At 42.4% G+C, this 17579-nt stretch overlaps 1 protein-coding gene across 3 annotated transcripts in view; it reads left to right on the forward strand.

The window, feature by feature from the left end:
- LOC126272178 (uncharacterized) overlaps positions 1 to 17579 on the forward strand; it is a 143672-nt gene that overhangs the window by 62863 nt on the left and 63230 nt on the right. For all 3 annotated transcript variants that reach the window (XM_049974829.1, XM_049974831.1, XM_049974830.1), the window contains exons 3-5: positions 11160 to 11356; positions 11446 to 11680; positions 13751 to 13910. In XM_049974829.1, the coding sequence (XP_049830786.1) occupies positions 11160 to 11356; positions 11446 to 11680; positions 13751 to 13910 (592 nt within the window). The remainder of the gene's footprint in view (positions 1 to 11159; positions 11357 to 11445; positions 11681 to 13750; positions 13911 to 17579) is intronic.

The following is a 17579-nucleotide window of genomic DNA, read 5'->3' on the forward strand; positions in this document are numbered from 1 at the left end:
AGGCTGGTGGGCTAGCATGTTCCTGGAGGGTTTGTGGGTGAGATGCCCAGTCAGCGGTGGAGATGTTTTGGGGGAGAGGCCTAAGTCATGTTATGGATGGAGCTCACTCTGGTGCTGGAATGGCTGCTCCCTGGCTGGCCTCGTTCTCAAATATTACCCCCGTCCCCCTCCCCCCCTGTTGCTGATGACAGTGCCTTCGGTCCACCCAGAAATACGAGCTCAGGTGTGGGAGCCTACAAGGTAAAATGCTTGTGCCCATGGGCATCGGGCTTGCTGAGTAAGGTGCAGCAGGTTGCATAAGGCATGGTGTCTACTCCCGTGTAAAATTTTGGCTGGGCTACATCCGTTTGTGCGGATAGTGAGGAAGCTGGCGAGTGTTTCCCCAGAGTTGGCTGTTGTCAATAGTTTGTGCATCTGCATTTGCTGACCATCAGTTCAATTTCCTAATTGGACAAAAGATGGAAGGGGACAGTGGTAAGATGCAAAATGCTATTGCACTGAGAAAAATGCTGTACACAGATGCCATGGACTGAGGGCCGTTGCTGGAAACAAGAGAGGAAGGTCCTCCCTCTGTTGTAAATATGAACGGGATGTGGATAGTAGCGACTGCAGCAGTTGTAGCCATCACTGCGACTTATGGAAAGTTTAAGGGAGTATGGGCAACTAGGAGCAACAGACCAGTGAAATCAAATGTTCTTATTGCCAGGGCTTGGTCAGGGCCTGCCAAAGGGCTGAAGAGCTGTACTTGATCAACTGTTTGGGGCTCCAGACATAGCAGTTACGGATGGTACATTCATGCCAACACATGAGACTGCACTATTGCCCTCATTCTGCAAATTCCCCATGGTGCAGATTGGAGGAGCATCAGTATGTAGGGAGCGGAACTTGTCTGGCACTACAACCCAGTATTCAGTATTGTCCATCTCCAACAAAATGATCCCCTCAGCGAAGTTAAACGTGTGCCCTGAGGAAAAATAGGTGCACCATTCTGGGTCAGCCAACATCCTGCAGATGTGCAGATCTGGGCCATTTATACTGCTACTTAGTGCACCACAATTGGAAATTTGTCATGTGTGTGTCTCTGATTTGTGTCTAAGGAAACACACAGCACCACGTGTATATCAAATTTGGCATTTGGACTACATGTCAAGCACAAAAGTGTATCAGTGTGTGAGTGCTGCATTGTGGGCGGATAATGGATCTCAAAGGATAGTCATTTAGGAACAATGCTCACTGTTGCAGTTGCTCCACAGTTTTATCAGGAATTTCGAATGGGGCCGAAAAGAAAAATGAGGATTGTATGGTTGGTAATAAGGTGAAATAGAAATACCCATTAAACTTCCAGACCCATGTATGACAGACAATGCTTCCTTCTCAATCTGTGAATATTTCCTATGTCCTGTATTTTATGTTTTGGATGCAAATACAGTGCCCTTGGCATCAGTGGCAAAAATTAAACGTACAGTGGGATGGAACATTGCTGAACAAGGAGCCGAACTAAGAAACTTTTCTAGTTAAGGCTTCCGGCACACCTCTCACTACACAAATTTAACACCTTTTTTATGCAATTTTTTTGAGCAGATGAGAAATATGGGTGCTTGCAACCCAAATGGCAACCTGTTCTAATGACAAATGCCATAGAGTGTATTACCACTAAAAACTGTTTCATTTGGTCATCTACATGCAATTGAAAGTAGACACACTGAGATGTACGAGGGTTGAATGAAAAGTAATGTCTCCACCTTTGTTCATTGGGTTTGAATGGGAATATTTTAATAAATCAAACACAGAAATAATCCTTAGTGTGATCTTTAATTACTAATATTCATTTTTACACATAATCACCAGCAAATTGGATACATTTCTGCCAATGATTAAGTTTCCTGAAGCTGTCATGGAAGAAGTAGACACTGTTTCTGCAACCACAGTCCTCTCATTGTCTTCATCAGAAGCATAATTATGTCCCCACAGATTGTCATTCATTATCGGGAACAGATGGAAGTCAGATGGTTCTAAATCTGGACTGTATAGAGGATGACGTACAGTGGTGAGATTCAGTCTCTGAAGTACTGCTGTGGTGGCACATGAAGTGTGCACAGACCTTCCGATAGCCAGGCAAAGCAATAATGTGACCCACACATTCTTGTGAAATGCCGATTGTGCTTGCAATTTCTCTCTGAGTGATACGACAATCGTCCTGAATCAATCTGTCAACATTTTGCTTGTGAAACTCTGTGTTTGCTGCCACAGGGTGTCCAACTCCTTGTTTGTCACGCAGGTTAGATGTTCCTGCCTCAACATCTTTAAACTTTCTCGCCCAATGACGCACAGTACTCGCATCAACACAATCACCATAAACTGCTTTCATTCTCTGATAATTCTCCTTTGGGGTGACACCTTCTGTTGTCAAGAATTCAGTGACTGCATGTTGCTTAAATTGCATTGACAGACCGTCAGCGCAGGGTTCCGTACTTCACACTGTAACAATAAAACTGTTCAATGCTAAGGCTTCCCGCCAACTGGAGCTGTAGAAGAGGCTACGGAACAAGCCAGTACCTGTTGTATACCAGTGCTCCCAGCTCTGAAGAGCTGCAAAGGTGGAGGCATTACTTTTCAGCCAACCCTCCTATCTTCAAACAATACTGGCCCCAAGCCAATTTAGCCAACAATTCCTCCAGATAAGGAGAGGTAGATACATTTGCTTGCACGTTAACAGTGGATGTAAAATCAACAAACTCACAAACTAATAGATAAAGTTTCTTAACTAAGACCTAGGCATAGACCACTGGCTGGACAGTAGGGGGGATATAAAATCCACATGCCGAAAGACACTGGACAAGCTCTACAAAGCTTTAGCATACCTGATTGCTTTAAGGATAGGTTGGCGTGGAACACTGTTGCACAACCTAATGTAGGTCAAACAACAGCTTAAATCACACACACAGTATACCAAGTTCCATGAATGGGTTGAAATTAGCTTTACTTTTTCTTGAACTTGAAAACCAAAAAGTGCAAGACTGTTTAAACCAAAAATGTTGGTTGTTGTCAAAGAGGTGGTAACTAGTAAGATTAGTTGATGACCTACATTCTTATACTTAGCTTGGATGACACTCTGATGCCACAGTGGGATCGACTGACCATTGTATGTAACCACTTCGCACTGAGAAGGCCGTAGCTGTGGGGAGCAAATACGCTGGTATGTGTCCTCATTAATTGGACATGCCTGTGCCCAGCTGAAATTCCGCTGTTGTCCTGGCTAGATGGCATGAAACATCCTAACAGCCAAAGTTTCTGAAGTACATTGGCTGAGGCAGACCCTCAAAAGTTGCACCAGCTTGTGGCATGCAAACCAGATGTCACAAAAAAAGCAGGGATGCTGTGGGCTACAATCTGGACGCGATTTGATAGCACAAATTTTTGTATGGTCTGTAGCCAGTGACAGAGAGGAGAACATTGCATGAACCTCCACTTGTTTTTGGATACACAGATAGTGTTTGTGCATGTCTTCCAACTGGCAATTGCTAACTACTGCACTAACTACTGAACACTGCATTAACAGGACGAATGGGTTCACAGTAAATCGGAGGATGATATTGATTGCAAATCCTCAGCAATTGATACCACTAACAATGTTGATATCAGAGGAATTGTGTAACATAGCTTGCACAGATGCAGTTACTTTGTGAACTTTGGCAATTTGTAGCATAACACTTAAGGTGGGATCAGGAGTCTCTAAAGGCTTCACACTAAATTTTCAGTAAGAAAGCTACTCATAATGTCACAAATTAAGGAGTCCACATACAATGCACCACACTGTTTACAAGAAAAATCATACTCCCCCCAGGGGGCCCACAGTCCCTTCTTTGGGTACGTGTGTGGTGCGCACAGGGCGCCGAGCTATTGCAGTCTCCTTCCTTTTTCCAGACTGCATTACTGTCCCTGTTCCTCTCCTTGCTCCTTTCTCTCTGCCACCCCTCTTGGTGGATTTTTTTATACTGACATGGCTATCCTCCCGGCTTAGTTTTGGTATGTGCAGTTGTTTAGTTTGCTGTTTCCATCCCCTCCTTTTCGTCATTTTTGGTCCCCTTGGGGTTTGACCTTCATTTCCAACATTTACCGTTCATTGTGAGCCATTTGGGGATGAACTCCCAAACTAGTTTCCATGGTACAGGCTCCTCTCCCCCTCCCCTCTCTTTTCCCCCTGCGCCCTGGCCCCCTTCTTGCTAGGTTACCAGTACAACAGCCAGTCCGTGTGGTGGGGCTGTTAAGTACCCACTTGGCTGAGCCCCCTGACGACACAGGGATCACACTGCTAGTACCTAAGCTGTTGACGCCTTGTATATGTCAAGGAATCGATGCTCATCGCTTTGGGTCATCAGAACTCCCAGCAATTGCTGCCGTGCCAAACAGCCCTTGCTGTGACTGGGTGGTGCCCACAGGGCGAGTCCCTGGTCAGAGTGGGTGGTACTAGGGCAGACACCGTGCACATGAAGCAGCAAAGGCTTCAACATCATGACCATTCTGTGGCAGTCTCTAAGAGTGGTAGTAGACATGACACTCCTTCTGATCCTCTGCCCTTCCTCTCCCTGGCCACCCCCTGGGAAAGGGGTCAAGCTCACCGGCTTGGGTTGAAACTTCCCTCGGTACCTATTTTGTTCCAGGAGAGATGGCGAGAGCTTTTCCACGACCAAGCCTTTGTTTTTCGTGGAGACGATTGAAGATAAGTATGGCGAAGTGGAATTCACGAGTAAAATGTGGTTCGGTTCTTGGCTCATAAAGACACCTTCTGCTGCCCAATCTGCAGCCCTGTGTGCTTGTGACCATCTGTGACGTCTCTGCCACTGCCCACCAATCTTTGAACTCGGTACAGGGTATCATTTTCTAGTGGGATCTTCTTCTCCAAACTGATGAGGAGCTCCGTGCAAACTTTGAATGGCAAGGAGTCAGATTTATCGGCCTTGTACAGCAAGGCCCTAAAAACAGTCGCATCAATAAAGGCGCCTTTATCCTGGCCTTCGAGGGGATACCCTCCCAAAGAAGGTCAAGGTCAAGGTGATGGTGCATCGGTGTGATGTAAAACCTTACATTCCACCACCAATGAGATGCTTTAAATATTTACGATTTGGGCACACGTCTTTCCACTGCAGCAATGATCCCCTCTGTGGTGACTGTGGGTGGCCCCTCCATGAGGGGAGTGCCTGTGCTCCCCCGCCAATGTGCGTCAATTGTAATGTACAGCATCCTCCACGTTCACCAGCATGCCTGGTGTATGTGAAAGAACGACGGATTCAAGAGCACAAGACTTTGGATCGACTTACCTACAATGTGGCTTGTTGAAAGTTTGACCGGCTTCATCCCGTGCCTCTAACTACTTCTTTTGTTTCAGTTCCAATTCCACTTCCTAGCCCCTCCTCTTCCAAGCCCAGCCCAATTCGCCTCTCACCTTCCCCCTCATCCTCACTCTCCCACTACCCCTCGCCCTCCCCGTCAGTATCCATACCCACCACTTCGGGTGCTGCTCCCCCTTCCCTGCCGGAGAAGTGCAGCTGCTGGTACTGGAGCTCCCTCCCGGGACTCCTCTTCCCGGCACCCCTCTGAAAGGCGATCTGCAGCTCCACATTGGCTGCACGATCCATGTCCAGTGGGCCCCAAGATTGCTAAGTGTAATTCCATGCCCGACCTCGCTGCAGTCTACCCTTCTCTTCCTTCACAAGAAAAGAAGCAGAAACACAAGAACAAAGGCAAGGCCCCTTGGGGTACCCCTGAGGTGCCACCTTCCCCTGCTCCAGCCAATGAACCAACAGAGTCTGACCCCACCCACATGGACATTACCCCATCCTTATCGGTGATAGATGGCAAAGTGGCGGCGTGACTGGCCCCGGTCCGTTCGCTTCCCATTTGAACTCCAGCTTGAGAATCCTCCAGTGGAATTGTAGTGGCAGTTAGAGTCATCTACTGGAGTTGCAGCCACTTCTTTCCTCCTACTCTGCTGCTTGTATTGCTCTTCAGGGGACCCATTTTATCAATTCTTATTCACCCACCCTTCGGGAGTTCCAAACTATGTCAGAACCGAATTGGCCTCTTGCGGGCTTCTGGTGGTGTTTACTCCTTTGTCCGCAAGGACATTGTTAGTAAATGGGTTCCCCTCCATACCACTCTGGAAGCAATTGCTGTCAAGGTCCATCTTGCCACTCCAATCACAATCTGTAATCTCTACCTCCCACCTGACAGGCCACCCACATCCCTTGCCCTAACCACCCTTCAACAACTTCCTTCTCCTTTCCTGCTTCTTAGAGGACTTCAATGCCCACAACCCTCTTTGGGTAAGTCACACAACTGCTGCACTGGGCAGGACAGTTGAAGCTGTTCTGGCAGGGCTTGACTTCTGTCTCCTAAACACCGGCACTCCCACACACTTCAGTGTGGCACACGGCTCTTTGTCTGCCATTGACCTCTCCATCTGCAGTTCCGGCCTCCTTCCCTCCATTCAGTGGGGTGTCCACGATCATTACCCATTTTTTACACCTTTCTTCAGTATGTCTCGCTCAGTCACCTTCCCAGGTAGGCCTTCTGTAAAGCTGATTGGGGTGCTTTCTCCTCTATCATTCCCCCTTTACTACCACACAATGGTATTGACGAGTCTATACAGACTTTGACTGCCGCCATTCTTGCCGCAGCTGTTTCAGCCCTCACTTCTTCCTCGGGTTCCCCCCATCGGAAGAGGTCTCTTGGTGGGCTCCGGAAATTGCTGCAGCCATAAAAGACCGCCACTGTGCTCTTCAATGCTTCAAGTGGCACTCTTCTACTGCTCTCCTTCTGGTCTTCAAACAATTCTGCACCTGGACCTGTTATCTAATCAAATTTCAGAAACGGATTTGCTGGGAACCCCCTCTTCACAATTCTGGGCGAAACTCTGGTGAATTTTTGGCCATTGTTCTGCTACCAGTGTTGCAGGAATTTCTGTGTGTGGTGTTGTCCTTACCCATCCGGACTTTGTCACAGAGCATTTCGCTCAACTTTGCCCAAACCTCTGCATCAACTCAATACCTGCCTATGTTCCTCTTCTGTAAAGAGCGCTTGGAACAACTGCCTTTGTATTTTGTTTCTCGCTGCTTGTAGCCCCATTTAGCGAGTGGGAATTCGCCAGTGCCCTCGCCCTTTGTTCTGACATGGTTCCTGGAGCAAGTCAGACACAGAACCAAATGCTTCATCACTTATTGATGGCTTGCCACTGTCATATACTGACTCTTTTCAACTGTCAGTAGTGTGAGATGGGTATTTCCTACCCAGTGGCAGGAAAGTACTGTAATTCCAGTGTTGAAGCCTGGGAAACCACCTCTTCAGTTGGATAGCTACTGTCCAACTAGCCTTGCCAACACCATCTGTGTGCTCCTTGAACACTTGGTGAGTCGGCGGCTGTTTTGGATCCTTGAATCTCACGAAATTTTGTCATCGACTCAAGATGGTTTTTGCCTTGGCCGCTCTACAGTGGATAACTTAGTCCACCTGGAGTCTATCTGGTCGACTTTTGCCCATTGGCAACTCCTCATTGCAGTCTTCTTTGACATGCAAAAGCCTACGACACCACCTGGTGCCACCACGTCCTCGCCACCCTTCACAACTGGGGCCTTCGTGGTGCTCTGCCCGTTTTTATCTGTAACTTTTCCTTGTCACTCTTTCCTGGTCCAAGTTGGTTCCTCCTACAGCACTTCCCATCGGCAAGAAAATGGGGTTCCATAGGGAGTGCACCCGTCTTTTTCTCGTCACCATTAATGGACTGGTGGCGGCTGCCCCTTCTTTGTATGCGGACGATTTTTTATCTTTATTGCTTCCTCATTGATGGGTGCTGCAGAACGCTGTCTCAGGGGCAATCTTCCGGGCACAATCTTGGGCTCTCTCCCATGGCTTTCAGTTTTCGGTGGCCAAGTCATGTGTCATGCATTTCTGCTGTTGCCGTACAGTCCATCCCCATCTGGACCCGTTCCTCGATAACCAGTCGATCGAGGTCGTGGACACCCATCGCTTCTTGGGTGTGGTCTTCGATGCACAGTTGACATCGCTCCCTCATCTTCACCAGCTGAATAGGATGTGCTGGTTACGTCCCAATGTTCTTAGATGTCTGTGCAGTACCACCCGGGGTGCAGACCGCTCTAATCTCCAGCGATTGTAAAAAACCACTGGTCCAGTCTCATTTGGACTATGGTAGTCCTGTCTATGGTTGTGTGTCACCTTCACATTGCAGATACTAGACCCCCACCCACCATTGTGGGCTCCAACTTGTGCCTGGTGCCTTCTGGACTAGCCCACAGATTAGGCTTCTCGCAAAGGTGGGATTCTATTGCTGCGTGTCTTGTGCCAACAACAGCTGATATCTTACGTGCTCCGCATTCACTGCACCCCAAAGCACCTCTATTATGGTCTCCTTTATCCAGACATGGAGATCTACCCCCCCCCCCCCCCCTTCCCCTTCGTGGTGGCGGCCACAATGTGGGTGTACATGGCTGCCCACATTGTCGCACTTTTCTGAGCTCCAGCACTTACCTTTAATGCCTCACTTCTCCACTCATGCACGTACCCATCTGTGATGTGTCTCAGCCACAGGTCTGTCTCGATCTCTCCATCAGTTCAAAGGATTCTATCCCTCCAGAGGCCCTTCGCCACCAATTCTACTATCTCCTCAGTTAATTCCAGGGTTCAGAATTGATTTATACTGAAGGCTCCATGGTTGCTGGTCACACAGGTTATGCTTACACCTATGCGAGACACATGGAACTTCGTTCCTTGCCAGATGGCTGTAGTTGTTTTACTGCAGAATTGGTAGCCATCTTGTGTACACTGGACCATGTCTGCTTCTGCTCAAGACTGTCCTTCACTATATATAGTGACTGTTGAGCAGTTTGCACGCTATCGGCCAGTGCTTACCTTGCCACACATTGGTCATAGCTATCCAGGACTCCCTTTCTCTCCTTGATCAATGTGGATGCTCAATGGTTTTCATTTGGACCCCAGGCCACGTTGGGATTCCTGGCAATAAACTTACCGATCAACTGGTTAAATTTGCTACTAACGGGCCATCTCTTGCTATTGGCATTCTGGAAATAAACCGTCGGATTTTGGGACATTGGAATACAGAATATCACACACTGTCTTTGCTGAACAAGCTCAGGGTGATAAAGGATTCTGCAACTATGTGGTGGTCCTTGTTACGGGCATCTCGTAAAGCTTCTGTCGTCCTTTGCTGACTTCATATCGGCCATGATTGGCTGACTCATGGATATCTTCTCTGTTCTGAGGACCCCACTGTCATCGTGGATCAATGTTGACTGTGATTCACCTCTTACTAGACTGTCCCGACTTAGGCGTCCTGTGACGGACTTTCAGCTTTCCTGACTCGCTACCCCCCTGGCATTAGCTGACAATGCCTCAGTGACTGTTCTGGTTTTAGGATTTCTTCGTGATGGGGATTTTTATCTTTTTATTGAAGTGTGGGACCTTCAACCTTATCGGTGGGTCGAGGGGATGGCAGGCCGTCTTCTCCCCCTTTCGTCCCAATTGTACTGGTTTTGAATGAGGGTTGGTGGTTCACCCCTGCATTTTGCCTTCCCACTCCTTTCTTTATGGGGTCTGTTTTATCTTGAGTGTCTCTTGTCTACCTGTGCTCTTCCTTCATTCCCCTGTCATTAGTCACCTTCTTTCCCTCTTCTCTTCTTCCGCCTTCTTCTTCCTTCTGTGTCGATAAATTACAATTTTATGGCCATTGTAGTTCCCTCTTATAGTGTGAGGTTTTATCGGTTTTAGTTATTCCAAGGTCGGCTGATGACTGCGTAGTTTGGTCCCTTTCTCCAATCCAGCCAACCAGCCAAAAATCATTCTAGTGTGCCAAGCTTTCTGAGTCAGCAGTCCATGCTGCATAGGATTGCTTACGTTGCTTAAGAGATCGATTAAACCGTAGCCTAGCTACAACAATGTGGATCAGAGAGTGAATGTAATGAATGTAATTTTTTCACCACTTTTTAGTTTAGTACTAGGAGACAGTAAGAGCACACACTCATGCCCAGGGTCATTTATTTGACTTGCATTGCAGTGAAGACGAAAATAATGGAAACAGACCTCCCAGCTCTTGTTTACCTTGTCCAACCAAGCAAATGCTGGATAGGGAGGACTGCAAATCGCAGCAGCTGACTGCTGCTGTTCCCCCCCCCCCCCCCCCCCCCCCTTCTTCAGAAGCCAAAACAGCTGTTCTGCTGTTGCTGGTGCAATTTCAACTGTTTTTCTTGCTGTTGCTGGAGTTGTTGCCATTCTTCTATATTAATTGGCGGTAGAACAAAATTGATGTTAACTCAAACTAGTGACAACATAGAGACAATAGAATGAAACAGATAGCTCCAGAGATAAATGACAGTGGAGATAGCAGAGTAAACGAATAACAAACACAGCTCCAGAATGTAGCAATTCAAATCACAAATGTGAAGCTGACAAAACTCTACTACTCAACAGCATGTAAGGCTTCATGATTAGCGAGAGACTAGCTACCTATGGCTTGGTTGAGATGTTAAGCAATAAACGTTTGTTAGAGGGCAGTACCATACAAAGTGTTTGCCGCAGCTGCTAGAGTTAGTTGTAGAAACCAAATCGCCTTTGGAAACTAAGTTTTTGTTTGCTCTCTATATCCTTACTGGTAGCATATCTGGCCAGCCATTCTGTAGTACAGTACTAGTTAGGACACATTCTCCATTGTATAAAAAGTGACAAAAGCTGTTAGTTTTATATTTTTGCATAATAATTATCTGGCTGGTTGTATATGTTTAATGGTTGCTACATATTTTTAAGAAGTTATGTTCGGTTTTTTTGAAAATAATTAGGAGAAAAGGAGGAATTCACACTAAAGTAAAAAAGTTGTGGTACTTCACACACAAAACATTGTATAATGAAAATTCATAAAATGTTAGTTTGTTGTATTTTATTGAAAGACAAATATTGAGATGCAGTGTTTCTGTGAGGAAACAAGTAGTGTTTTATGCCTATTTACTTTGTCCACAGATTTTAAATTTACTTATCTTGCTCTATTTGACAAGGCTTTGTAGCCCAAGTTTAAAAGGAAGTAATTCAATGAATTATGTTTCCACATGGTGCTACATTCCTGACTCTTTATTTTATAGTTGGAGAAGCTGGAAAATCCTTTAGAACTTTATAGCCAACTTCACTGTCATGGAATTGGAAGCCAGTGTGCACTTTTTTATAGGTATTGGGCACATGAGTTGTATGAGAATGATGATTTAAAGCAAGCAAACAAAGTACTCCTTACGGGCATAGGAAGAAATGCACAGCCCATAGATGAACTTATACGTGCTCGACAGTAAGTTGGATGTTTCTTCATAGGTTTAAGATTTACATATTCTAATGTTTTTGTTATTAATCAATGTAGAAACAAAATTTTCTTTTTAGAAACTTTGAAATTGCTGTGGCACGACGTGTTTTGGATAAATCATTGGCAGCACCTGAAGAAAATGTTGTGGAGGAAGAGAGAAGAGTGGGCAATGTTTTGACAACTTTTGGGAAGAAACACAAAGTTCCAAGTGTTCGCATTGGTGGTAGAGTTAAGTCAAGTTTCCCTGGTACTCTACATTCCAAAGAAAACTTTATGCCCCAGAGAAACACAGATTCTGTCAACATATATGAGGTACTGTACAGTTTTGCTTTCCTTAAAAGACACTTATTCCAAATTCATAATCCTCATTACTGCTCCGTAAATTATAAATATTGATATTATTCTCACCTGTCAGTATAAAACTTTAAACTGAAAGCGTACCATGGTAAGATAAATTCTCTTTTGCATTGTAACTTTATTGCATTTGAGATTTCCTATGTGTTAAATACATGCTGTGTTGTGTCAACTGATTCAGTAGAGCAGTCCTCCTTCCCCCCCCCCCCCCCCCCCCCCAGCCCAGTCACTGTTAATTACTACTGTTTTTGACTGTATACTATTTATTTTAATCACATTAAATTGGTTGTCATGTAAGGAGTTCTTGCTTGTTTATATAATACACAAAAAAATAATTTCAGCACTTTTTGCTTTAAATTTGTGCTTGAGACTACAGGAAGGAATGTGACTATAGCTGCTTTAACCCATGTCTGTTGCAGCTGCTAGTGCGGTGCTTAGATCCATTATTTTGGAATCTTTGGCGTATTGCATTGAAGTTTGTGTTGAGTAGTTAGATCTTCATGAATATTTCAGCATAAGAAGTTCCAAGCTTTGAACGTTGGCTGGCTGAATGAATCCTGCCACATATACACCTATTGTTACAAACCAACTTACATTTTTCAAATATATAGATTACATACCAGCTTTTGGAACTGTTATAAAAATCTTATTTAGACTACATTTGTTTAGTTTCATTTAAATGCATTGGTCTGCTTTTTGTTTCCTTCTTCATTCCTAATGTGTTTCTACACATAGATGTGATTTTTAGTATGTTGAGCTTCACTGGCTCTGAATATATTTTGCTTTTTGTATTGTGCACCTGCACCTTGTATGCAAGTAGGTATACACAATATGGAAATAAAAATACAGCTGTATAACATCAAAAATGAGGTAGGAAATGAAAAATCTGACCGCTGAAGATGTTTGAAATAAAGTAAACCCAATACAGTCCACATATAATTTGTTTTAGTTGCAAAAGTCTGTATGTAACTAGGGACAGAAAAAATCTGCAAAAACGAATAACACAAAATTAGCAGTTTTTAATGAAATAACGTACATTGAAAAATGTATAATTTTGCTATAAAAATGTTATAAATCTAATGATGGTGTTTATTAATATTTGTAATTGATGATTATTTAATGTTAAAACAGCATTTTGACTTGTAATCTCCTCAAGGTTGAGGTTTGTGTATAAATTTAAACTGACTTCATCTCATGTGTAACAAACTTTGATGTGATGATGCAGTTAGTAAGAATAACACAAAATTTAGTAAAAAATCCAGAGTTTGACAAACACACCAACTTAGACCAAATAAGTCTCAAATTTGGCAACAAAAATAAATAAATAAATAAATCTAATTCGGCACCGAAGAATACTAAAAATTATTAAATGGACTGATAAGAAATGAGGAAGTTGATTTTGGAATTTTCGCAACTTAATGAATATTGCACGAGGTTTTTGGCATTGATCCAGATGACTTGCCACAATATTTTGGCTGACTGAAATTCAACCATCTTCAGGTGAGTTTTCACTGAAAGTTGCTGGCGCCAGTCACTTTTTTTATACTTAAAATTGATGTGGAGACACATGTACATAGATTTCTGTTGGAGCAATCTTGAAACCTCATTGAATGAGTAGATCACTCTGATTTAGTGAGGTAAAAATATGTGGTAAATATTAGTTAGAAGAAGGGATGAGATGAAAAGACAAGTGTGAAGACATCAGGGACTAACTTAAACAGCACTTTTTGGCTAGTACAGCCGGTCTCAGTTTATTTCTTCGTAAAGCAGAATGAGACATCTGTATACCCTACTGTAGACTTTATTGAACAACTAATCTGAATTACTTCTTATTTGGATGGGGAAAAAATTCACTTTATTTTTCTGCAGTTGATTTAAATCTTGTAAGAACAAATCTGAGTAGACTGCCCTTCATTCTTTTTCCAGAGTTTGTGTAATGTATCCTTTTTGCATCTGATGACTAATTTTGAGCCATAAGTATGAAGTTCCCAATTTATCTGTTTGCTAATTTGTTTTTGAATGCTATAGGCTGAAAATGACCCTGGAATAGCAAGGTCAGTGAATAAAATGCAGACTGTCCCACACCTTGAAATGCTGAAAAAAGAGAATACCAAGAAACCTACCCCATGGAGTGGTGTTAAACAAAGAAGCACCTATCACTTTCACCCTCCTAAACCATCATTTCAGGGTAAGTTATCAATTTGTTTGTTTGTAATTAACTTTGTACTGTAGCGAGTGGCAGTACTATTTAACAAATTATCTAATTTGTTAAGACCAGTGAATTGTTAACGTTTCAGTAGATAGTAAAGAAACACACCCTAGTAATTACTCATCATAATTCACACATGTCAGAGGGCATATATGGGTAGTGAATAAATTTTGTATTTGTCCGGGTGGTCACAACAGCCAATAACCTAGAAGCAAAACTCGACAACATGATCAGGAAATGTGTTCAAAATCAAAATATTGTTTCACAGTTTTATGTTTGTGCCTCAGGGTCAAGTTTTCAATTTTTTTCTTCAGAATTCAGTAATAGTGAGTTGTATCAAATGTAGGGTTCCCAGGACACAGGACATTCAGTCTGCAGACATACTACGCTATCATGCATGCATGAAAATGATTTTACCATTCTGACTGTAAGTTCTGTTGTGCATTTAGTTGTTACTTGTACCAGTTTGCCACATTACTTTGTGTTCTTAGTCAACTTTGGTTGCTTTTCAGTGCAAGTGTAAGATACATACAGTAATAGACTTTTGTGTTTATTTATTTGTTTAATACACTCCATCAGGTGTATATGTAATATACCTATAATATCAAAATTTCAGGTCATTAGTATAATTTTAAATCTCCACCATATATGAATTTTGTTGTTATATATTAAATGATGAAGTGGGATGCAACAGTTCTTCACTATCGAAGCCTCTGAGCTGTTACGAACTGCACTGTAGCTGTCGCCTAGGAGTAGACCAGTTTCTGACTAAACATAGGCAAAAGGTTACACAGAAACTGATGAGAAAGAAAAAAACTTTTGACTTTAAGTGAACTACACAAAGTTTTGCACCACCTTCATGACTTCAAAGTTCGCATGTTTTGGTCAGAAACTTTAATTTGAATGCTGTTGTCAATAGAAAATTGCTGCAAATGGCCACCTGCATTCTCAGTGCATTTCAGTTAAAGTGCACTGTTTCAAATTGTGACTGGGACAGCATGGCTTTTGTACTCACTACTCAGTCTGTCAATATGCACCGAGAGGCCATTTCAGTCTTAGATGATACATGCATTGCCACTTTATGATGAGAAGTGTTGTCTGTATTGAAATTTTTCTAGTGAATTAGCTTATACAACTGTAAGTCTCTAAGGCATTTTTGTTACACACTACTTCAGTGAAAATGCACTATTGAATCCAATATAGAGTTGCCTGGTGGATAAAATCTGCAGGTATAGTTTAGTCATCTGGTAATAGTAATCTTAGGTATTTTAACCTGCTAAATCTGTAATTTACTTTTGTTGAAATAGCCATTGTCATTAGGTAGACAAGGTTTAGTGGTGTTGAAGCTGCACACGGTGAATTCTCTTTGAGCCATACTGATAAATATCCCACTTGCTCTCTGATGCATCTCTCCATTGATCTGAGATCTCTTGAGTTTCTTATCTGTCTTCCGATCAATCACCATGTCGTTACAATCCAATAAAGTACAAAGAGGTGGGATTTTGTATTGGAGTAGTTGAACAGGAATGGGCTGAAGTACCATTTATCGGGATGATTTCAGACGGTTTTGTCGTTATTTTGATTGTAACTTTCGTACATTGTGTTAGATTAAATTGATTTTTATGGAAGTGGTAGGGTATATGTGTAACAAATAAAGTATCCCAGAACCAGAAAGTGTATGTGTAGGTATATTTATCTCAGGCAGTTAAATAAAGTGTCCGAAGTCACCCCATGGATTGGGGTGATTTCGGACACGTGTTTTTTATATCTCTGTGCGAAGTTACAGTATATAGAGGGTGAATTCAGACAGTTACTGCCTTTTTTTAAATTCTACATGCTTTTTATTTGATTTTGGTGACATTTTACACATGGTGGGAGATTTTCCAACTTTCTCTTGATATTGGAGAAAAACATCTTGAGTCTCGTTGTTCACTTCTGCATGAGCTCGTTAAATATTTTAACTTAAGTGAACCAAAAGATCTTCTAACTGTCATTTGCGGAATGAATGCAGCCATTCTTCTCCTGGCAGATTATTATAAAATTTTTTCTCTTTTAGGCCAGATTTAGCAAGGTAGCCTTTAAATAAATATCTAATATCCAATTTAGTGAAGGGAAATCCCCAATGTGCAGCCCTCAAGATACCTTGCCTCAACATTTCTTCTTCTTTATTTAGCACTGGCTGTCCTCCCTTTTTTTTTTTTTTTTTTTTTTTTTTTTTTTTTTTTTTTAAATGTACTTTCTGCACTTTATTTTGTAGGGTTGATATAGGTATGCCATACAAATCACACGCTTTTCTGTACGATAATTTACCACTCTGAATGTCATGAACTGCTTTATCTAAAAGTTCTGGGTCATAATTACACTGTACTGTAGCAGCTCTCCTGCTCAAAAATTACAGTTATAACAACTTTTTGTCGGTTATTCACATAGGGAAACAAATAAGTCGTGAAAAGCAATAAATGCATTCTTGTGCTTAAAATAACTGGTGCACGGACGTTAAAATAAGTAATTCTGTGTTTCTTTGCAGTGGCAAAGAACAAATAAGCCATACTGTCCGAATTCACCCCGGTGTCCGAAATCACCCCATTTGATGGTACCTAAAGATTTATGTCTCCCATTGTCCAGCTGGCCTTTCCACATTTGAATTACTGTTGACTAATGAAATTAAGTTCATAGAAATAAAGGAAATTGTAAAATTACAACAGGAGACAGTGCTGGGAGTTGTATTATATCTCAGGGTGAATACTAACAAGCTACTCACCATAGCAGAGATGTTGAGTTGCAGACAGGCACAAGAAAATACTACTAAACCCTTAAACTTTCGGCCAGAAGGCCTTCTTAGTCGGAGACAGTGGTGTGTCTCTATTTCAGAAGTCCATCTGGCTGAAAGCCTACATGTTTAATAGTATTTTTGTTGTGCCTGCTACTCAGCATTTCCACTATATGGTGAGTGGCAATCTATCCTTTTCATAAAGTTGTCATTATTCCATCCTAGATTTTTCATTGTTTGAATACTAATAATGAATTATATTGTTGTTACCACTTTGTTGCAATGTTATGAGACAGGTTGATGGCGAAGATAAATTAGGACTCCTGTGTGGATGCAGACAGTAGTTACCTTCATGAGTCTCCCGTGCATTAAATCATTTATTTACATTTGTATTTAAAGAATCAAATTCTGATTTGACATGTGTTCTGGGGAAGATGGGTTCAAATCCTGCAGTTGCTATCCTAATTGAGGTTTCCTCTGGTTTCTGTAGTTTTTTATTTTTTTTTTAAACAGTTGTTGAGCTGAATCAATAATAATGGCAGTCAGTCTTCTCCTCTTTCTCACAGTGTCAGTGAGCCAACTGTGATGACTGACCTATCAACTGCACTGAGCACTTGAATGAATGAAACCATCCATCTCACATTGCCAATTAGGACACATCCATCCTTTTCTGCTATAACTTGATATTGGGGAAATTCTGCTGTTCCAATTATTTTTAATTTTTACTTTGATTGGATTTGTATATTGCACTAAAAGATCAAAAGTCTATGGACACAGCTATGTAATGTAAAATTAACGAATAAATGTCAAGAGAGATTGACCCACCAGTATCAAGAAGGTGGGAAGTACTGTGTCGTCAATAGAGAAACAGTAAAAGT

This window comes from Schistocerca gregaria, chromosome 5 (genome assembly GCF_023897955.1).
Source record: "Schistocerca gregaria isolate iqSchGreg1 chromosome 5, iqSchGreg1.2, whole genome shotgun sequence".
Lineage (NCBI taxonomy): Eukaryota > Metazoa > Arthropoda > Insecta > Orthoptera > Acrididae > Schistocerca > Schistocerca gregaria.